Source organism: Silurus aristotelis (genome assembly GCF_946808225.1).
Source record: "Silurus aristotelis genome assembly, chromosome: 21".
Classification (NCBI taxonomy): Eukaryota; Metazoa; Chordata; class Actinopteri; order Siluriformes; family Siluridae; genus Silurus; species Silurus aristotelis.
This window is the reverse complement of record NC_139594.1, coordinates 20,500,769-20,524,084: the sequence shown is the minus strand read 5'-3', so window position 1 is coordinate 20,524,084 and position 23,316 is coordinate 20,500,769. Positions and strand designations below refer to the sequence as shown.

Sequence of the window (23,316 nt, the reverse complement as noted above, 5' to 3'; positions counted from 1 at the left end):
CGTCTTGGTGAGATTTTTGAGGTGACGAAAATTTTTTTCAAAACTATATGCAATATGTTTTGTTCATTCTGATTTACTGTATACTGTCAGATTTTATATACCATTCTTTCTTTAAGCCCTTAATATTTTTTTTACATTTAATTTATGCAAAAACAGTTACAAAAAAGATTCCTAATGTATAGAATAAGGATTACTAAAACATTAAAACAGACTTCTTATCATTTCTTTTTAGAGACACTGGCTCCAGATGTTGTATAACTCGCATGATCATAATTGCTTTATATTGCGGCATTATTTTACATTATATTTTATGCAAATTTTCCAGCACTGAATAAATGAACCTGCGGCAGAGTGCATTCTATTTATAACAAGATTTTGTTTACATCACTACAGGATTTAAATATCGCACTTAATTAAAATAAATTTGGGATTTGTTTTTTTGGGAAAATAGCGGAAATCATAAATGAATTGTGTTAGATTTATTAGAAAGCCAATCACAGTAAATAGTAAAAAATAAAATCAGCTCTTGAATGTGAAATTGTTACTGTAGTAATGTTAATAAACGACGAGTTTTAACCGCATTGGATTATGGAGTCTGTCTAAAATAAATATACGAATGACTGACAATAAACGCATTTATTCATTTCATAATACAGTCACTTTAAATGCTACAGCATTGCATTAGAATCCACTACACGATTATTCACAGCTTGGATGACAAACACAATACACACACAAACACACACACACACACAAACACACAAACACGACTAACAAACACTATTTGGACGCATTGTGTTTTTAGAATGAGATTATTCCTATGTTTTTTTGTGCTTTCTTTTCTGCACGCGCCATTTCCACGAGGAGAACTCTTGGTCCAAATGAAAGATTTAGACTTCCCTGTTTATAATGGCGGACATGATCTAACATCCATTGCTTAAGCTCATTCATTATTCTAGAAAAGAAAAAAATCGAAGGGGTCTACCCGTTAGATGGGTGGATTCTCCAGTTCAAAACATCTGTAAACAGAGGTGTCAAATGTATCAATGTGAATGGGGGAGGCAAATTTCAACATCCCCCCCCTCCTTCAATATTAAATAGAAAGTAACACTGATGTTAGTCCGAATACTGCTCTGGATTCTGTCGCCCACCACTAAAGACTTAACGAACATGGAGTGGGAAGTAATGTCTGCTGTTGCTGGTCCCCGTCTGTTTTCACTTGATGGCTGGAGGAAGAAGAGCTGCTAGAACGGATCTTCGTGTTGGGCAGTTTGTGGTCCTTCTTCCACTTCATGCGTCGGTTCTGGAACCAGATTTTGACCTGTCGCTCAGACAGACACATTGTGTGTGCTATCTCCACGCGCCGTCGGCGGGTCAGGTACCGGTTGAAGTGAAACTCCTTCTCGAGCTCGAGAGCTTGCTGGCGTGTGTAGGCGGTGCGAGACCTCTTAGGCACTCCTCCAGCGTAGTTAGCGGTCACTAAACAAACAAACAAACAAACAACAAGGGTGTACACGAGGTGTATGTAGGTGTATTATATGAACATCTTTGTATAGATGTGTGTGTTTTTGTGGCTGGATTTGATCACGTGTTTTTTTTTATAATGTACTTAAAAGTAAGTCAGATGTGTCGAATTTGAGGACCAAAGGTGGGATAATTATTAACAAAATACGACGTATAAACCACGGGGGGTCTTTGCAGGGTAGAAACAATAAGAGATTAAATTTACGAGCGTCCGGAGCAGTAAATCTCCCCGTTATGGGTCAAACATGCTACTTAGGTGTTGCAATTAATGTGTTCCGACGAGCAACTTCAAATTAATTACTGCTGTTTTATTGACCCCGGCTTGTACTTACTCGAGTTAACGTGAACTTTTTTCATCCACGGATACACTACCGGCACCTTTCCCTTCTGGGGGTCGGGATGAGCTTCAGGGGCGAGTATGGAACTCGCCGTCGTTGTGCAGTCCTCGGTGCTCAGGTGGGATTCATGGTTTTGTTGAACAGACCTTGGTTGGATTGGAAGCCGATCATTAAAATCGACGATGTTGTTGGTTGCAACGTTTCCATAATCATAGGTCGGGTCTTGGTAGCTGGAGCGCTGGTATGTTGCCCCTTCGTGGTGGGAGAATCCTGGTTCTTTCGGTTGCTCATAGTAGTCGGATGAGACGGAGATGTAGCTGTTGTCTTCAAATTCTTCGCAGGGCGGGAAAGAGGGTTCGATGTAGTTCGAATTGATCAAGTAGGAACTCATGGTCATTAATTTGGGAAGGGCAACAATTCTATTTTTAATCGCACTGTCTTTTTCCTGATCTCGTTAAAAAAAAACCTACTCTCTCTGTCAAATGTAAGAACTTGTCTAGTCACGTGATATAAATGACCAATCATAGTGTTCCGTGGGTGCCGGGTAAACAAGCACCAATAGCAAGCTAAGACTGAGCACAACGCCAATTTGACGAACGGACCTTTTTTTCCCTAGAAATTCAAGAATTGTGTTCATAAATATCCCAAAAACAAATAATTAATAAAAGAGGATGCTTTGGTTATTTCTAGTTTCTCCAATGAGGAATTGATAATCGGGTTAAAACATTATTTGTTCTAAGTTCATTCAGATAAAAAAATAAAATAAAAATCTGATCAACTGTAATCTGTGAATAAAACGAATGGAACAATACTGAATAAATATGAAGGTATTTATACCAGAAAACACCTGCACTAGGGTGCATCCGGGGTCTAACGGTCCTTCGAATAAACAAGACCTCTAAAGGTTGATTTTGAACTCAACAGAGAAACATGGTGTATTCATATATCATCCTCCATCCTCCATAACAAACACCATTTCGACCCTTAATTACAGACTTATGAACACTTTCTTCCGGTTTACATTTTGAGCTAATCGTTTGAAGATGCAGAATTATATTTCGTCGTCATTTCTTTAAAATAACTGATACTTTTGCTTTGCTTGGACTGTATTGAGGTCATTTTTTGACGATTTTTAAAAATAAAAACACAATCACGTGATGAATGTTCAGTAATAGAACGTCGAGAAGATGAATAAGCACAAGCAATGGCACCAATATTGGTGCCAGGCATTCCCAACATCTGTTTGTTGTTGTTTGTTAATTACAATGGATTTCATGATGATTGTTTTATTGTAGTATTTTAGTGTGTTTTTTGATCTGTTGATTGTCTTTAAAATAAAATAATATAGAATGCATAAAGCTAACCCTATTAAAGTCTGCGTTACTGTTCCACCTGCGTGGATTCTTGGAGGATCACTGGACCCCACCGTGTGCAGCACTCCGAAATGTGGAGCTAATCACCACCAACTTCTGGCCTGACCCCTCCATGACCCAATTTCCATTTTGTGTCTGATTAATCTTTCTCACTGACAGTCTTTGTTAAATAACACGGCGTGATCTCTGAAATAAAAGCCATTTTCATAATAGTTAGACGCAGTGACCCAGCTTTCAACCCCGAGGTCGGAATTACTTCTCCAAATGGAACTACTGCAGGAGATATTTAATATCAGGATTCAAAAATAATAGCAAAAGTTTTTTTATTGCATAATGAAGATGGGGAAAATGAATACAAAATATTAATTTAATCGAACAAAGAAAGTGAAATGCTGTTTTGTGTTGACCAAAACAATGGTTTACAGTATTTAAATAAAATACACGAGCTCTTTATTACATTACTAATCGTTGAGTATGTACATTTTCATATTTGGCTTATTTATTTTATGCTATTCTATAAATTTTTCTCTGGTTATGCTGTACTGAGTGAACTGTTTACAAGTTTCCTTCATTTATTCGTTTGTTTGGTTTTCTTCATTCTATACATTCTATTTATTATTGCTTTCCAATGATCTGGAATGTTTTATACAAGGTTAAAATCTGGACATATAAAAATGTAAAGGCTCTCCCTGCTCGAGGTCAGAGCCCTGGGATCTGCCAATCTGTCCAGATGGAGATATTTATCTCCGTGTTTATCTGTTAATATATACCTCATCTACACCTCCATATTCAAAATCAAGCTAACAATATTTTAGATAAACACTGTATTGTTTATTTGAAATAAAACAACTTTTCTACTGCAGAATGATGACTTGATTGTTTTACTGTTTTGTCTGTTATTGTGCGTTGATTTCTTTTCCAGGACGAGCGATCAGACTAATTAAAAGTCTTCCCTATATGATATTTAACTCGCTGTGGTCAGTACTGGACAGTAACTCGCATCCTGTTTGGGCGCGTGCAAATGCACATTGTCTGGGTTTTTAAAAAAGAGACAGGATTGGTGTATTCTGTAGAATCTCCCCAACACATGCAATGGTTAACTGTAGAGTTTTTTTTTAAGTCGTAATTGAAATGTAATTGCAATGTTTCAAAATGCGTTCTCATGCAAATGCGGCCGAATGCAAACTTATTTTCTTCATGTTCTAAATTTTCTAAAATAAAGATATAGACCTTTTAATCAAACAATATTGAACAAATCAATTTCACTCATCAGCCAGCACTTCCGGTTATTTGACAGCAGAGCGGGTGGACGTTAATGCTGTACTTTATTGAGTGATCTAAATCAATACCTGGTCCCTAATGCGTTTGGCAAATGAATAAGTTTATACATGCAGCTAGTATAAAATATACTCGGTATAATTCAAATGTTGTAGTTATTTATTATTTAAAAGAAATGAGATTAAATATTCCGTTGTTTGTGAATCTGTTGTACGGCGACAGTGTTCACATGATTTTGGAATCAAATGTTCGTGAATATTAAAAACAAAAAAAACACATTCGGTATTGACAGTGTTGTTAATCTCCATATGAAATCATTTTGAAATATTCAATATTGTAAAAAAATATATCAGAACGAATCATTATTTTATTGCCGAAAGACAAAAAAAAATTCATAAGCATTTAAGTTTGTTTTTTGCCGTTTAATAAATACCTACATTTTCACTATTGTCATGTGATTTTAGACAATAGTTTGGTATGTTGGTAATATGTTTATGATTAGAATTATAGAGAGTTATACTGGTATTACAGATCGTCTTTTCTAAAAGGTTCTCGTGCACCAGTTATAAAACAAATAAAAACCCTTGAAAAATCTCACGAATTGGGTTGAATACTGCAGCCTTCACGGAAGCTTATTGGTGGTTTTAAATTGTGATCATTAATAGTGATCAACACATTAATTCAATTTTAATCTGACCTAATATGAGTATTCTTTCATTTTTTTGGATACAGTTCATTAAAATGCACAACTGCTTGACTGTTTGTTTTTTGCTCATCATGCACAATTCAATAAACCCCGACACTTGAAAAATGATGGCAGAGGAAGGAGACTCCTCAAACATCGTGATTATTTGGGGAAGGCGATTTTCTGCAGTAAACTTTTGACCTCAGATCCAAACCAGCTTTCACCTTTCTCTGCTCTCGTTCACACAAAGAAACGCAGTTCACTCACTCAATGACACACAAAAAACACGTCTGTTCGTGGATAGATGAAACAAAAAACAGGGTTTGCGTTCAATAAAGAAGCAAATACAACAGAAATGAGCTGCTGATCGCATCTCCAGCAGGTTAAAACCAGATGCAGGGCAGAAAACGGTCGCATAACTACACTGTCTTCTCGCGTTTCTGTGTCACTGTGCTCGGTCCTTGAATTATCAATTAAAAGCTCTTTCTTTTATCTCTGCAATCGAAAAGCCGAATGCATTTATTGACTGAATAAACCTTGCTCTTTAAATAAATAAAAAAACAGTTAAAGTTTACAAACGATTTACTTTCAATTATTCTTTTTTTTAAATCAGAGAATGGTCTAAAATGATGGTGATATTACTGACTCAATTTTGAATTAAACAAAATATTTTTTTTTAACTTTTTCGTAGTTAATTAATTTAAATTATGAGAAAGTGTTTTTTTTTCTCTTTTTTTAAATCTTTTTATTTATTTATTTATTATTATTATTATTTTTTTTTACACTACTAGCGATTGTACCCGAATTCTATAATATTATCTGTATAATGTGGCATGCACACAAAAAACAACCAAGTGTGTATCCTGCGTGCAAAACGCACACATTATAGCAGTTACAGGAGTTTAATAATGTGGTCAAATACACTGAGCTGATTTACAAATCTGACACAAGCAAGTCTTTCCGTTATCAAGCAGCAAAACACGCCATATTGGTATTACTATTTCACAGCTAACTACTATAATACATAAAGCAGATTGGGAAATCAGTTCAATGAAAGATTCATTACAAATAATAATTTTTTAAGGGATTCTAAAGGCTGGTCCAAACCGCCCAACGCATCACTGGCAACCAACTACCTGCCATTGAGCACCTTCACCACAGCAGATGTCTGTGTAGAGCTCACAACATCATTACCTCCCAGTTACAAACTGTTTAACCTCATTCCATCAAGAAGGAGATACAGGAACATACAGTACGCACCAGAACCCAGCAGGATCAGGGCTAGCTTTTTTCCATCCACCATCACACTACTGATCTCTACACTACACCGTTAGATCACTGTATACACACTGTATATAACTTCTGTACAATTATACACACAATGTACATATTACATACTGTATTTTTTATCCATCTGCACTACTATTTTATTTATGTATATATAAAACTTACTGTACATTTTGTCTAATATTTTACCTTCATATATATATATATATATAGTGTATTGGTTTATTCAGCTTAGCGATTCTTCAATGCCAAAGCCTTATAACCTTTTACTTGTGGTACCTTTACTTGTGGTACCTTTATAAGTGTCTGCACATTTTTCACTGCCATAAACTTATAACCATTTACTTTATCTATTTACTTGACACCTCTCTTCACTAATGTTGCCTTTATATTTATTCACTGTATATATATTAAGTAATATTGTATATATTAAATATATATACATGAGAAAATGTATAATATATATGTAAAGATATCTATCTATCTATCTATCTATCTATCTATCTATCTATCTATCTATCTATCTATCTATCTATCTATCTATCTATCTACCTATCTATCTATTGTATTCTTATCTAAGTGCTGCTTGAGTTCAGTGAGGCAGAAAAATGCAAATAATTGTAATAATGAAATAAATATCATCGCTGTTTATTGAATATTAATATAACCCTGCGCATCTAAAGCACAAAACACATCACAGAAATTGTTCTTAATTATAAACTGGAATTTGTTCATTATTTCGCCTTTTTTCGTCAAGCTCAAAGGTGCGTTTGTGTTTTTGGTGTCGAAGAGCTGAAGCAAATGGGCTTTCGATGATTCATGACTTTATGCTCCAACATGTAATATTTTTGGTCATTTTATTTCTGATCAACACACAATAATGCAAAAAAAAAAGAACATATTTTTGCATGATTTTAGAATAATAATATTTCCAGTAAAACCCTTATGTTTGGATTCTATGTTGATTTTTAAAATGACATTTTCTTTTGTTTGTTTCATTTTATAAACATACGTTTTATGAATCTGTTTGGTCTTTATTGAGCTCTCGATCGCACAATGAGAATGACACTGAACTTGGAGCTCTGCTGGTCGTTCAGGGCCTGTGTACATTCATCTTCCTGCCACTGGTGACCTCATGATGAACCAAAAACGGGTGAGAGGACATTTTCCCCTCCAATTTCTCTTCTGTCTGTGCCATATTGTCCCTGCTCGTCCCCTCATCGCTAAAATCCCCACCCCTCGTTCCAGGGAAAAAGTAGATGAGATACTTAAATGAGACCCTTTCGTAATTAATAGGAGTTGCACATTTCTACATTTGGAACGCTCATTGAGAACTTCACTGATCAACACTTTTAGGACATAAAACCGTTTTATTTATTTATTTTTTTTAAAAGCGTGTATAGTTACATTTCTTAATGGGCTACAAGTATTGTTTCAGACTGAAATTCTTATATAGAGATATCAAGTGTAATTAAAAATCCCATCTAAAAAATATGACCCACCACCCAAACAGGAACCGCTAACCTTGGTGAATGATCAGATCATAGTTTCTATATTTTTTTGATCCATTTGAAATTCATGTAACACAAACCCCAAAAACAGTGAAGATGATCAGTGCAAAGTACGGGGAGGGTTTACTTCTGGCAAAGAATCTTATAAAACTAAAATTATATTTCGCTCTCCAAAAAAATCTCAGAGAATTTCAAGAAACTTCCCACTTTTAGCTCTGCCTGAAGTCTATATTGAGTATCTCTTTCAAATGAATATTTGAAGATTATATTTTTTGCACACATTTTTAATCCTTGTAATTGTCTTATGGACATGTTATGAGCGTTAATAAACTACACGCTGTTTTCTGAACGCGTATGTTATAGAACTTATTGAAAAAGTTATGGATTATGGACGCGCACAAGATGTAACTAACCGTTCAAACCATTAACACAATAAATAAAAACTCACCACTATTTCCTGCAAAACGAATCCATTTGGCGAGTTTCCATTGACTTCCAAGCAGCACTGAATTTCCTTCTCTACCCTCTACATGAAGAGGTACAAGAAACCGAGTCAGTGCTGTTAAATGCTATATACTGTCAACTCCCCAAAACCATAAACCCACTTTAATGGCCATCACGTGACTCTTTTATGGGCAGTGAGTTCATGCGGCCTGGATAACTGAAGGAAATAAATGCCCTATTATTCATTTCTTGGAGCAGTGCCATGAAACATGTTTCAAAATAATTTTTTGTTGTTGTTGATGGAAAAATCAAATGAGCTACTAAAAAAGAATGGAACCAAAAAATGGAAAGTTCCAACCTGTTGAGCATAAGTAAGTGTTTCTGTATTTTAATAGCGTAATTACAAATTTTGGATTTGTATATTTTTTAAATCGGATATTTCTGAAAGACATTGTTATAGTATGAGATGAAAAAAAAAACAATACTTATTATAGTTTCTAGTCGTAGTAGCAACTTAGACACTACTTCCCAGTGAAAAATATGATATTTCATATAGTGACCCATTTTATGGGAAAACAAAAATTTCTCCAACAAATTCGAATGGAAAAATCCGCCAAGTGCCATTTACAGTATGAGATACGGTCTCTTCAGATATTTACTAGAAATTTTAACCCAACGCAGGGGGGCAGTAATTATAGTCATAATTTTTTAGAAATGAATTGTTGTGTGTGTGTGTGTGTGTGTGTGTGTGTGTGTGTGTGTGTGTGTGTGTGTGTGTGTGTGTGTGTGTGTGTGTGTGTGTGTGGTCTCAGGCCAGGCACATACTCGCCATGCAAATATCTCGGCATAATTCAAGTAAGGTTTCGGATAAAGTGTCTGGAAGTGAGTGTTAACTGTCCTTGGTATTTTCCAATTTGGGAAAAAACTGTGTTAAAAAAAGAAAAAATCACGGAATGATTTTTAAATATAAAAAATTAACACTCCCAGATAACTATATGCATATTAACCCCATTGGTATCTGCACCAAAAGAAAATCTTCTGCAATAACAATTCAGTTCCACAATGGTGATGGGTTTAAAATTGTAATCGTGCGCCACCCTTCGATCAGAAGAAGAAATCGCCGAGTCAAAGCTGTGCCAAGGTCACGCTAAGGTTAATGACAGGGAGGTAGAAAATAATTGCTGTTGCTGTGCAACCTTATTATACTTATTATGATCTAAAGACCTTTCTCTGGCGATTAGCATTTCACATTGTGAACTTTGTGAACATTGTGTGTGTGTGTGTGTGTGTGTGTGTGTGTGTGTGTGTGTGTGTGTGTGTGTGTGTGTGTGTGTGTGTGTGTGTGTGTGTGTGTGTGTATGAAATTTGGCCCAACATCATTTACATTAACACAAATAAAGAGTTAGTGTGAGAGCTCAGTGTAAAAATAACTATTTAGTCTTCATTATTCAGAAGTAATGGGAAGCATCCACTACTTTTTTATAGTCAGGGCTGGTACGCTCATCTAGATTTGTACATGGACTACACTTGGACTACATCATCTTAATATCTGATTTCATAAAACATGTTTTTGTTGTAAAAAGTATTAAATAAGCAGATGTGTCTATACTGTAGTATACTAATCCTGCAGTCTAGGATTGATTTTTTTATATACTCTTTATTCAAACTGTAAATGTCTCTGTGTTAAGCTAATGCATTTTAACTTGTCATTCATTAAGGAAAAGGGAATTTGTGTCTGTACTGGACACAAAAAGAGTGAAGCTTTGATAAACAAAAAAAAAAGGTATTTGCGTTAATAAGATAATCCAACGGAGTGTGAGAGCTAACACTTTTCTTTCATAGTTCAGCTTCCCTGAAAACAACAAATGGATGTTCTGGGACTTTTTTCCACATAAAGCATGTTGATGAATATTGTAGTGATAAGGAACAAAAAAAATGGAAATGATTCCATGCCATATGTGCTAACCATCCCCAGAGTTGCAGTTCTGGTTCTCTACCACTAGGGAGCTGCATTTTAATTAGTTTTGTATAGTGACCTATACACAAATATTGTATATTATATATTGGTACCTTTGCTAAACTTGAGGCTAACAAAAATTGTCCGAACTGTCCAAAAGTCTGAACCGGTGTTCTCACCTCTTAAGCTCATCATAATGTGAGTGGGATGGCCATGGCTGAAACGTGATTTAAAAAAAATTGTAAACCATTTTTGTGTTCATTCTGATGTGTTGGACCATTGTTCTCCTGAAAGATCCCACCACTGCACATTTTAAGCTTTCTGGCATAGGCAGTCAGGTGTTCCTTTAAAATCTGTTGTTGTTTAATAGAGTCCAAGCTGCCATGTATCCTAACAATATATCCACATGAAAAACGAATCTCTGAATTTTGTAAGTAACAAATCAATCGATTTAATTGTTAAAATGCTAGATTTTGGTTTCATCTGACTTTAGAACCCATTTGAAGTTCCAGAAGTGTCAGGCAAACTGAAGATGATTGAATTTTGTTTTTTGGATGAGAGGAGAGACGGTAAAAAAAAAAAAAAAAAACAACATTCCAAACATCTTTAAGTGATATAGGTAATGTCCGATTGCCTGCCTGCTTTAAACGTTCCACCATCATCCCCATTGCTAAGCAACCAAAAATTACTGGTTTTAATGACTGCAAACCTGTTGCCCTAACATCTGTGGTCATTGAGTCATTTGAGGAACTGGTGTTGGCTTATCTGAAGGACCATTGCTGCAGTTTGCATAGTGAGCAAACAGGTCTGTGGATGATGCGGTGAACATGTGATCCAGCAACATCTGGACAAATCGTGGACATAAGTTTGGCCTTCAAAACACTCTTTCAGATCAAACTAACCCAGCTCTCGGTTCTTAGCTCTACCTGTCAGTGGATCATCAGCTTTCTAACAGCTAGTGAGACTGGGGAAATTCATGTCAAACAGCCATACTATCAGCACTGGTGCCCCCCACTGCTCCCACACTACTGCTCTTCTCCCTGTACAACAATGACTGCATCTATAGAGACCTCTCTGTCAAGCTCCTGAAGTTTGCAGATGACACCACATCATCCTCATCAAAGACTGTGATGAATCTGCATATAGATTGAGGTTAAGGAGCTGGCTGCCTGGTGCAATCATAACAACCTGGAGCTCAACACGCAAAAAATCAGTGGAGATGATTGTGGATTTCAGGAGACAGCACTGTGGCAGCATTCAGGTTCCTGGGCACTACTGAGTATTGACTGGGACAATAACATTGACTCAATTGTTAAAAAAGCTCAACAGAGGATGTACTTCCTTTGCCGCTGAGGAAGTTCAATTTGCCACAGGAGCTTCTCACACAGTTCTACTCAGTACTTCGATAAACACCAACTAACAGAACAGCCAGGCACAATAAGTTTCTTCCCCCAGGCAATGTAACTAATGTAACATATTTACTTTTAATCACCGCATTATCTGTGTAAAGCTGCTTTGAGACAATGTTCATTGTTAAAATCGCTATACAAATAAAAATGAATTGAATTGAATTGAAGGAGAGCCTCCTAAATTATAGAAAATCTCTTAGTGCTGCTAGATCAGCATATTTCTCCACCCTCATAGAAAATAACAAGCATAATCCTAGATTTTTATTCAGCACGGTAGCAAAATTAACAAGGAATAAAAGCACTGCACTCACATGCACACCATCATTAGGTAGTAATGATTTCATGAACTTTTTTAATAATAAAGTTGAAAACATCAGGCAAGAAATCCAGACAATTAAAATAAATCCAATCTATTTTATAAATAACCCTGTAGACAGCATAATTATAACAGACAATCAATTACAAGTTTTACTCCTATTTAAGAAAATGACTTAACTTCCTTTATTCCTCATCAAAATCATCAACCTGCATTCTCGATCCCTTGCCTAAAAGTATTTTTAAACAGATAATTTCAGAGGGAATTAAACCTGTTTTAAAAATAATAAACTCTTCCATTAGCACTGGTTTTGTACCAAAATCCTTCAAACTGCAGTTATCCACCCCCTAATTAAGAAACCTGACCTTGACCCATGTCAGCTGTCCAACTACAGACCAATATCAAACCTCCCCTTCATAGCCAAAATTTTGGAAAAGGTTGTAGCACAGCAGTTCTGCTCACACCTACTTATGAATAATATTTATGAAATGTATCAGTCAGGATTTCGGCCTCATCATAGCACAGAGACGGCGCTAGTTAAGGTGGTAAATGACCTGTTATTGGCCTCTGATCAGGGTTTTGTCTCCTTACTTGTTTTGCTCGACCTTAGTGCAGCTTTTGACACCATTGATCACACTATACTACTTGCTAGACTTGAGAACGTTGTTGGAATAAAGGGAACAGCTCTCTCCCGGCTCAGGTCTTACTTGACTGATCAGTTTGTTGATGTAAATGATGAGTTCTCCACACTCTATGAGGTAAAATTTGGTGTTCCCGCAGGGATCTGTCTTAGGCCCACTGCTTTTCTCTTTATATATGCTGCCTCTGGGTGAAACTATACATAAACATGAGATTCGCTTCCATTGCTATGCTGATGATACACAGCTGTATATTTCAGCAAAGCCAGATGAGAGAGATCAGCTTAACAATGTTGAGAAGTGTGTAAAGGACATTAGACAGTGGATGCTTGATAACTTTCTTCTGCTCAACTCAGATAAGACGGAAGTACTTTTACTAGGACCACATGCAGCTAGAAGCAAACTTTCCGATTACCTAACATCTCTGGATGGTGTTTCTGTTTCAGCGTGTACGGCTGTCAAAGACCTTGGTGTGATTATTGACTCGAGTCTTTCCTTGGAGGCTCATGTGAATAATATCACCAGGATCGCCTTCTTTCACCTTAGAAATATTGCTAAAATTAGAAATATGATGTTGTTACAGGATGCAGAAAAACTAGTTCATGCTTTTGTTACTTCTAGATTAGACTACTGTAACGCTTTACTGTCTGGGTGTGCGAGTAGGTGCATAAATAAGCTTCAGTTAGTTCAGAATGCAGCAGCAAGAGTCCTCACTAGATCTAGGAAATATGACCACATCACCCCTGTATTAATCAGTCTACACTGCTCCCAATTACATCTCACACTGATTATAAAATACTACTACTGACGTATAAAGCACTTAACGCTCTCACACCGCAGTATCTGAGTGAACTTCTGTACCAGTATGATCCTTCTGGTTCTCCCTTTTAGCTATGCTGAATAGCGAGTCTTGCCGGAGTCCCAACTACACAGTGACATTAACTTTCATACAACAATAAGGAGACATAATAATCCATATCCTTCTCTTCCTGTCACCTCCTCTTCTCTCTCTCTCTCTCTCTCTCTCTCTCTCTCTCTCTCTCTCTCTCTCTCTCGCTCTCTTTCTCTCTCAGTCTCTCTCTCTCTCTTTCTCTTTCTCTCTCTCTCTCTCTTTCTCTCTCAGTCTCTCTCTCTCTTTCTCTTTCTCTCTCTCTCTCTCTTTCTCTCTCAGTCTCTCTCTCTCTCTCTCTCTCTCTCTCTCTCTCTCTCTCTCTCTCTCTTTTTATCGGTCGAGTTAGACATGCTCCTGAGGTTCTTCCCACTTCATCCAGGCCTGCCTCTGGATAGTGTTCTCTTCATTTGGAGGCCACTTTGTGCTGCTGGAGATGTTTCTCATCAACACCTTGGGTGGTTCAATAAAATTCCGGAGTAAGAACTGGAGTTTTGAGGATATATTTGGACTGTCAACAGATTGCTACATTGACTCAGGACTACAGTCTGTTTCTGATCACCATCACTGCACACCTCAACATCTTTTATCTGTAATAAATGGACATTCGGTGCAACCCAGATGAGGATGAGATTCCCTCCTGAGTCTGGTTCCTCCCAAGGTTTCTTCCTTATGCATCTCGGGGAGTTTTTTTCTTGCCACAGTCGCCACCGGCTCACTCATCAGGGACAAACTTACACTTATAAAGAACATATTAATTTTTATCACATTATCTGTGTAAAGCTGCTTTGAGACAATGCTCATTGTTAAAAGAGCAAAACAAATAAACATGATTTGAATTGAAATCTGTCATTAAAACAAATTCCTTGCAATAGAGCTCTTTCTGACTCTGATTCTGATTCTCCCTGATGTCAAAAATAATCATGAAAACTAATTATAATATATATTCTATGATTGCATCTATGTTCCAGATTTAATGTGTTGCTACTTGTCATTGAAAATAAAAATCCAATTAAACAATGCGGTTAAAAATACATTTAAATTGCTAAAACCTCCAGAGCACTAGACTGAGTTTTATTAAAAACAGTCTCGGACCTCCATTGAGGACAACACACTGAATGGTTTTATTGGTTGTAAATCTCTTAATTTATTTACTTGTGTTTTTTGTTTCACCTGTTAAATCATGACAATGAACCTCTATGTCTGAAACGGTCTCACAGTCTCACAAAGCGGTTCTTTGGATCACATGGTTGTTACCATGGCAAACCCTCCTGACTACAGGCTTTGCACCTCCTTCCTCTTAGCTTTCACACAGGCAAATCTCAGGCTAGCTCATTTTGAGTATTATATTGAATGCTCAGTGAGCCAAGCCTATTTTTTAACAAGAAGCAACAAAAGCGAATAAAAAATATGGGGTATATTCTTTAAATGCATGACTACTTGCAGTGTCCTTGTTGTTTGTAGAAATTGTAGAAGTTAGTAGCTTAGTAGCTTCTGATCAGATGGTCATATGTTCAGCAACACCAAGTGGACTCTCAATACTGCTATAAACTCATTATACAGTAGCTTAGGGGGACTAGGCGGTGTTTTTAGATATTTCTGAATACATTTGTTCTGTAATGAACTACATTTAATCGTTTGACTTCAAAAACGTAATTCAAAAGGTGAAACAAACACGTGTTTCAACTTGTAAAGGACGTAGTACGAGTTTTTTTGTGTGTCACAGCGACACCAGAAGGTCGTTTTCTGTAACAGCTCAAAACAAAAACCTATAACATTGAATTACTTTACGACCCGCATGATCTAGAATTAAGGAATGTGTTAAGGTTAGGAGTAGAAACATTGGCAAGCAACTATAATACACTAGTTATATTATCATATAAGTAAGTGAATGTTTAATGTTTTTAAATTAAACCATTTTCTGTATAAAACAGAAGCACAACAAATACATATAAAAGTAAAAAAAAATTAAATAATACAAATAATCATTTTCGATTTTTTTAGCTTGTGGAAACGATGATAACTATTTAGAACATTATTTTAGATCAATTCTATATTATATTATAATGATAATAGATTATACAATGATAAAAATAGATAAGAATGTAACACACACACGAACCTCAAATCATTGGGGGTTTTTCTTGGTCGTGATGGTTAAATGCAAACAAAGGATGCAACAATTCTGCAAAATATGAACATAATAATTGATAGCAATTACGCTTTAAAGTTAAATAAAATATTGCACAAACATCAGCAGCTCTATAATTGCACAAGTTCTCTACAGCACATGGCCTGAGGGTACGAGATCTTTCTGTCAGTTAAGCTTTTCCAGCAAAGCAGGAGCCATACCTGATGTTCTTCTCTGAGGATACACTTGATACCATTGCCATCTGAGTGCGACAGATCCACACGTCCTTCCACGAATCTGCCCGTATAATAGCCAAATGTCCATTCCACGGTAATTATTTATATCAACTATATAAATGTGATTTTTATTTCACGTGAAATTCAGAGCCAGAAATTCCTGGATCTTTGAGGTCGATTTTACGAGGCATGGTGATATACGATGCCTTTATAGCTGCAGCCCACGCCAACAGTCCCCCACAGGGATTGGGCTGCTGGAGTCACATGGCCACTCCGTGACATTCTGAATAACCAGTGAACGAGGATTTGTGTTTTTCTGGCTTTTTAGTGGAACTCGTTACAGTGGAACTGCAGACACATTCATACCCCAATCAGCAGCATTTTAAAATGGCTGTTTTTACACGGTCTATGCTATAAATCATGCTATAAAATATTTCAGATCAAGCTTTTCTACAACACAAACACACACACACACACACACACACACACACACACACACACACACATACACACACACAAACGGAGGTGCAAAATGCGTTACAAACATGACATTGTAGCAATTTGTTTCTAGTTGAAATACTTTATGAGGACAATACTGCAGCATTAAAAGCAAATTAATATATGCAAAAAATGAAAATATACATTACTAACATTTACAATCCAATAAATTTTTTATTTTCAAGGGTGTACTCTTTTTTGACTCGCTTTTGTACATGTGTTGATTTCGTGGTGCAGAATGAAACCCAACGCTCGGTCTATAAACAGTGAGAATTTTTAAGAAAAATTGATAGTTATATGTATTATGTTATATTTTTCGTATTTGCTAAATGTTACAAGGGTCACGGCAACCACAGATGCTGAATGTTAATTATTGATGCAATTAATTATTGAATTTCTTAATGTTTTAAAAAATAGCCACATATTATATAAAGTCCTTTTTGTTGTTAAAATCTACACCATTATTTAGTTACCTTTGTCTGGGTTGTTAACGACTGCTTATAAGATTATATTTCTATTCCCGTCATTTTTGCAGACGCCCTTATTAACTTGTTATACAACTGGGCTGTTTAGGGTTAAGGGTCTTCTTGCTCAAGGGCCCAGGAGTGGCTGCTTGGTGGTGGGATTTTAACGTCAGATCATAAGGCATACATCTAAACCACTAATCCACCACCATTAGATTAGTTAAATATCGTTCTGTCCAACCACAATGTCCAGTTAAGAACCAAGCTGGTATTTGTAGATGCGAAAAAAAGGCGTGGCTTAATTCTGCATGACTGTAAACAATTACAAAGCCCCAAACGCTGTCTCGTGTACATCTTGATATTGTGCAGCCTCTCAGCAACGTTTTACACCAAACAGCCAGTTTTAGCCAATAAAACTAAATGATATCCGGTGCCTTTGTGCCGCCACACAGAAGAAGGGAAATGGTGAGAGAAAGAGTCTAAATTGGTACTGGGACTTTGAAAACGTCCTAATTGTGCTTCGACTGCCATAAAACCATTAAAGTCGGAATGCAGTTAATAGTCTAGTGTCCTTCATAAGACCTTTGAAGCCTGCGTCCATCTGTGTTCCCTAAGCACCTCATGCAGTCTTTAGTAAATACCAAAAAATACTTACATATATTATTGTAGTGTAAGCTAAATTCCATATTATAAACATTATTTTGTGTAGAGAGTATTAGCTTAGACAATCTACAAGCAGCTACGATGTGCAGCCAATAAACATTTATTGCGGTAATTGTCTTTTATGGCGAAATACAATTTTTATCTGCCAAAACTATTTCTATAGTCCTGTATGCTAAATCGTCTTCAACTAAACAGCCGAGAACACAATTCCTCAGCAAGTGTGAACATGTGTGAGGATCTAATATATAATTCAAATACCTCTGCTCAGAGGGGAAACCGTAAAATGTAACACACCCGACTTTGTTTATAATGATAATAATAATAATAATAATAATAATAATAATAATAATTAATATGTAGTCAGCGCCTGTTTAAGAAATGTTTTATTATTATTCAATAAATAAAATACAAATCACATTTTTAAATAAGCAACACAATATTCTAGGCAGTCATAAGACCGTGAGGTATTTTTGCTGACTACATTGGTTCTGAATATCTATGCGATTTAGCTTTTCCATTGTCTTTATTTACAAAAAATAGAATAATAAAAAAAAAATACAAAATAATTAGTCCTATTTTTTTAAAGGCTCGACACTGATCAAAAAAATTAGAAAATATTATTATTATTATTATTATTATTATTATTAAAATTTAGGTACTAAAGACACTAAACTAAGGTTCTCAACAACATTGTAGTATAAACTCTAAAGCGCTTATAATTTCCCTAATCCCATAATATGAAAAAAAAATTATACAGTACTACATAACAATCAAATTCGAGGTTTCCAGTAGTTTGGTCGATTAGACTGAAAATCTAAAGAAAAATAACTCGAATGTCTTTACAGCTATGGCGTAAATATACATTAAGAAGATAGAATGTAAACAGCACTTGTTCCATTTTGCGTAAAAATCGAATTGGGTTTTGTGCAAACGTTTTAATTGTCTTTCGTGCAGTCTTTTTTCAGCTTCTTCACCTTCATCCTGCGATTTTGGAACCAGATTTTAACCTGTCTTTCAGTGAGGTTCAGTAGCCGCGCGACCTCGTACCTGCGCTCGCGCGTGAGGTACGTATTAAACAGGAACTCTTTCTCCAGTTCCAGGATTTGGTGTTTACTGTACGGGCAGCGCTTTTTGCGCGTTGAGCTCGCGCGAAGCCAGTTGGACACGGGGTTGTCTGGGGTGGGGGGAAGAGTAGAGGAAGCAAGGGTAAGAGACTCTAATAGAAGACCTACAACACACTACTACATCAAATGAAGTCTACGCGCCAACGACCTTGTAAATGAACATAATAACCACTTGATCTTACTTGGATCGATTCCCTTCTTCTCCTCATTCTTGTCTCCTTCATCTGTCCGGATTGAAAAAGCGTCCGTGTTACACGCACCGTTTATTGGTTGCTCAGAAACAGCACGAGGACTAGAGAAAACCCCACCGTAACTAGTTCCGAGCACCTCCAGTTTGGTGGGGTATTGGTGATGCACCGTCGCCAGTTCAGTTAGAGGCATAACCGTGTCCACGAGCCACGACTGTGTTGGGTCTCCATTCTGCGCGGGCTGAGCCTCTGCCTGAGAGAGATACCCGGATTTTACCCCACTGAACCTCTGCTCTGAGATGTGGCCCCATCCTGTATTTGCGTATCCAGGCTGTTTTGAAGGAAATATACCGGGTGCGCGCTCGGGTGGTAAAGATGAGACCCTCGGCTGCTGAAGAAGCCCCGAGCTTGAGGAGAAATGGGATTCCTCGATCTCCGGCGCGAGGAAAGAATAGTATCCTGCCAGAGCTCCCGATGTGGACATGGCGGTGATTATATTCCCACTCACAAACCAACTGGTATACACCACCAATCTCACAAAAAATATTACACGCAATCATTAAAGGCGAGATCCCCCTTTGTCGAATAACAAGTGGAAGGCAGCCTGCTATTTGATTGGGTTACGTGGGCACGTGATCGTGGGGAGAGGTACGCGCATCAATAAATCAATCGAAGCTCGTCGTGCAAATAGATACAAAATGTGTGTGTAGTATTCCTTGTATTATAATTGGAAATAAATACAATTACAAATAAATAACTGCATTTTCCAAATTAAAATTTTATTTTATACTATATATAATATTAATGTATTTCGTATTTAAATTATTGACAAAATAATTCCACATTTTCCGTTAAAGAATATTTTTTATGCAAGAACCGTGATTTATGTATAATAGAACCAAAAGTTTGTGTTCCCCTGATTATCAAACACACATGTAATTGTTCCTCATAATATCACCATAAAGTCAGAAGCGTTGGAAAGAATATTACAATTTCCCCAAGACCTGTACGAGCCTCCTGTTCACAAAGCGAGCTCCATGAAATCATGGTTGTTGGTGTGAAGGTTGGCGTGGAAGAACTCGAGTGTGCTGCAAAGAGCAACCCCACTGAAGACCTTTTGGATGAACTAGAACTACGGCTGAACCCCAGACCTCCTCATTTACAATATTAGCTGACTCAGTGCTCCTGGTCAATTCAGTAACATAATAATAATAATAATAATAATAATAATAATAATAATAATAATAATAATAATAATAATAATAATAATATTAATAATAATAATACAGTTATTTTAATATAAAGAAACAAGACAGACGCAACAGTAATGCATCGTAAACTTTACAAACGCAAAAACATGAACATAACCGATTGCAGAAAGAAACAAACAATCCAACAAACAATATTATTGCAAAAAAATAAAAAATAAAAAAATAAAATAAACATTAACAACAATAATTCTATGTTCACTCTTAATTCTGAAGTCCAATTTATTCATTTTGGGGAAAAATAAATAACAGTGTTTCTTTTGTGAATATAAACAAATAAACTTTACAGAATAAAAATAATGAGATTCAGGTTAGAATTCCATTACAACTAGAATTCCAAACAAATGCAAATTGTGGACTAATTAAAAAAAACCGACTCTGTTTTTAGGGCGGAGTCCAACAAAGAAAAGTTTATTAGAGCTCTGATTAAATCAGATTAACCATGTTCTCTCAATTCTCTCAATGAACCATGTTGCTTTCTGACATATAAATCTTATCGGACCAGGTCATTTATAGTGGGATTTATATTTGAATTGTAAAAATATTTTTAACTGTAAACTAAAACAAAACGCTTTAGGGAGCGACTGCAATTATTACAATGTAAATATACAAACAAACGGATGTATATTTATTCAGAACAACGTCATCCTCTTCATCAACAACAACAACATTAATAATGATAATAAGAATAATAGTAATTACTATTATTATAAATGTTGTGGTCCGATTGTGCTCAAGTACAAACAGGCCAGTCTACACACATTATTATTAAGCAGGATTTTCCTTTTTGTTTAGGCAAATAAATTGAATTGGGTTATTTATTTATGTATTTATTCTACTAGAAAAAATTACACGGACAAAACTCTAGTCGTTTCTCACGCGCCACACCGTCCAACTGTGTTAAATCACAGTTTTTCAAAATCAAACACATGGCTGGTGAAAAAGAAAACCATGCCGTAGAGAGTTCTTTTACAGCAGGAAATGAAGCCACCTTCACTGTGAAAGGAAAAGGAGAAGATATGGTACTGGGGCTGTAAAAGTCTGTTAACACGAGTGGACATTTTGTTTTAACCTTAATCGTATTTACGTATTTATAAGGCAGATAATAAGATGCTGTGCGCCGGAATGCTGCCATAAACCACATCCAAGCGTTCTGTCTCCAGCTGCATTTCATACCTTTTAAACGAAAGTGGGAGAACCCTATTAAAAAGTTCTGTGCCACGTATAGACCTCTACTGGAGGCCTTGTCTGTTCCATGTTCAAACATCTAAACCTCGCTTTGCATACTACAATCAATAAAGTAATAAAGGCATGAAAATGCACACAAAAACATTTTTCTGCCGAATTGAACTGTAGCAATTAAGACAGCTTCCTGTTGCAGAGATGGAAATGCAACCCCAACAACATGAAACTACCTAAACCACTCCACAGTCTAATATCAGAAAACTGTGAATAAGCGTACTTTCTATTTATAGGCAAAAGTAAAACCTACTAGTAAAAATCTATTTACATCAAAACAACTCACCAGTGCGGTACAATACATTTCTAAACTTTAATCCAAATCTGGTATTGTGTAGTGTTTAGTCCGAAAGTATCAGTCCTGCACTGTGGCTTGACTCTCACCAAAGTGACGAGCCGCACAGAACAGCAAGCAATAAAATGTCACAAAAGCGGAATAAACTGGCTGCAATGCTCCAAAGGCGTTTACATCCTCGGGCTCGAGTTCTGAGGGGTTTATTTTATCTCATAAACGAACCAAATGCTTTGGGCATTCAGTTTTCTCAGAAGTGCAGCAAACAAGGTAAAACCATATATACAATTTGCATTAGAATAAAAAAAATTGACAACGAATTCTAATATAAGCCACAATAGAAATGCAGTTTGTGTGGTGTGTGTATTCACTGCTGTAAAACGAAATCATTTCCGTTTTGAGGGTTCTGACTATTATAAGAAGCACTTCACCTACATGCATAAAGCATTCATACACGTGTTTTGGTTGCCAGTGCGGTCACCTATTCGGTGTGTCTAACCGTTTCTAGATCAACACGTGACGTGACACGTGAATTCTAACACCGTCTACCACTTAATGACCTATCAGATACTGCTGTCTGCCATGCCTTTCGACCTATAGCTTCTTCTTGTGGGAGGGGCTTCGTGGTTAAGAAAGATTGCTCTACAGATGGAACATCATTATTGTGTCTTTAGATACCTACATTAACAGATATAAACGGGAAGAGCTCAGCTTGGTTTATTTGTGACTTGGCTAGAGCATTGGGAATCTGCCAGAGCATGTTGATGCATATCCAATCTCTATTTATTTGGATTTTTTTCGGGAAAACAACTCTTTTTTTTTGCAGATCCAACCACTGACAATAATTATTGGTGAAATTTGGTTGGGTAGATGCAGGGTGCTCCTGAATACGTTCCTGAGCTACACTCTTACATCTTGTTTGGAAAAAGTATATATAGATATTTCTTCTTCGTCTCAAGCTTGTGAGCACTCAAAGTAAAATTCGACTGATTTGGCTCCGCCTTTTATACACATTCCTCATGGACCATGCTCCAAACTCCATACTCCAAAACTAGTCCACCACAACAGTGTTTTTTTTGTTTAAATCTCAACATGAGTCAAACAGGTGAAAACAAGCTGAAAACCTGAGCAGGATAGTGTTCATTTTTTCAGGTATTGTTTTCTTCCCAATTTCATGAACGTTGGTCAAAAATATTTAGCAAAATAAATTCAAAACAGGCGAAAGAAATCACACTGAGCCCCAGCACAGGATAAAAAAAACACATTATTGTATCACCTCAAAGCATTTTTCTTTCTTATAGTTGAAATGAAAAACTGAGTTAATGTATTATCATTAATGTCCTTGATACAACTGCCTACGTAGCTTTTGTCAACAGTTTAACAGTAGAAGTATAATAAGCATGGCCTGTGTTGGTGTGTCCAAATACAACAGGGAATTGTATGAATGAGCATATTTATAGATGACATTACTGATATTCTTACATTTAAGATCACATGAAAGTGTACTATGAGTCAAATTGCTTTTGTTATTTATAAATATGCAACTACAAAAAATGTTTGTACA

The 23,316-nt window shown here is 36.3% G+C and overlaps 1 protein-coding gene and 1 long non-coding RNA gene across 4 annotated transcripts; both read right to left on the bottom strand.

Annotated features, from left to right (window-relative positions):
- Positions 1-621: 621 nt before the first annotated feature.
- Positions 622-19,610, bottom strand: hoxa4a (homeobox A4a). 3 transcript variants are annotated; one of them, XM_083523812.1, is made up of 3 exons: positions 18,948-19,610; positions 18,689-18,815; positions 1,337-1,479 (listed from the first exon to the last, which is right to left on the bottom strand). In XM_083523812.1, exons 1-3 carry the CDS (start codon positions 19,435-19,437, stop codon positions 1,470-1,472), a joined length of 627 nt encoding a protein of 208 aa, XP_083379938.1. In that variant the 5' UTR covers positions 19,438-19,610; the 3' UTR covers positions 1,337-1,469. The 3 variants fall into 3 exon arrangements, with proteins under 3 accessions (XP_083379936.1, XP_083379937.1, XP_083379938.1); XM_083523810.1 differs by lacking the exon at positions 18,689-18,815 and having other exon boundaries at positions 622-1,479; positions 18,948-19,569; XM_083523811.1 differs by lacking the exons at positions 18,689-18,815; positions 18,948-19,610 and adding an exon at positions 1,857-4,318 and having other exon boundaries at positions 622-1,479.
- Positions 19,611-20,560: 950 nt separating this feature from the next.
- On the bottom strand, positions 20,561-21,839 carry LOC310716554. The gene is made up of 3 exons (XR_014530609.1): positions 21,747-21,839; positions 21,149-21,507; positions 20,561-21,083 (listed from the first exon to the last, which is right to left on the bottom strand). It is a non-coding gene; the product is annotated as an uncharacterized lncRNA (long non-coding RNA).
- Positions 21,840-23,316: the final 1,477 nt, after the last annotated feature.

Bases quoted from the DNA above. Each gene is read 5' to 3' on its own strand.
- hoxa4a (XM_083523810.1), bottom strand. From the start codon at position 19,437: ATGTCCACATCGGGAGCTCTGGCAGGATACTATTCTTTCCTCGCGCCG. The intron at 1,480-18,947 runs GTAAGATCAAGT...TTGTTTGTTTAG, and splicing joins GAAGAAGGGAATCGATCCAA to TGACCGCTAACTACGCTGGA.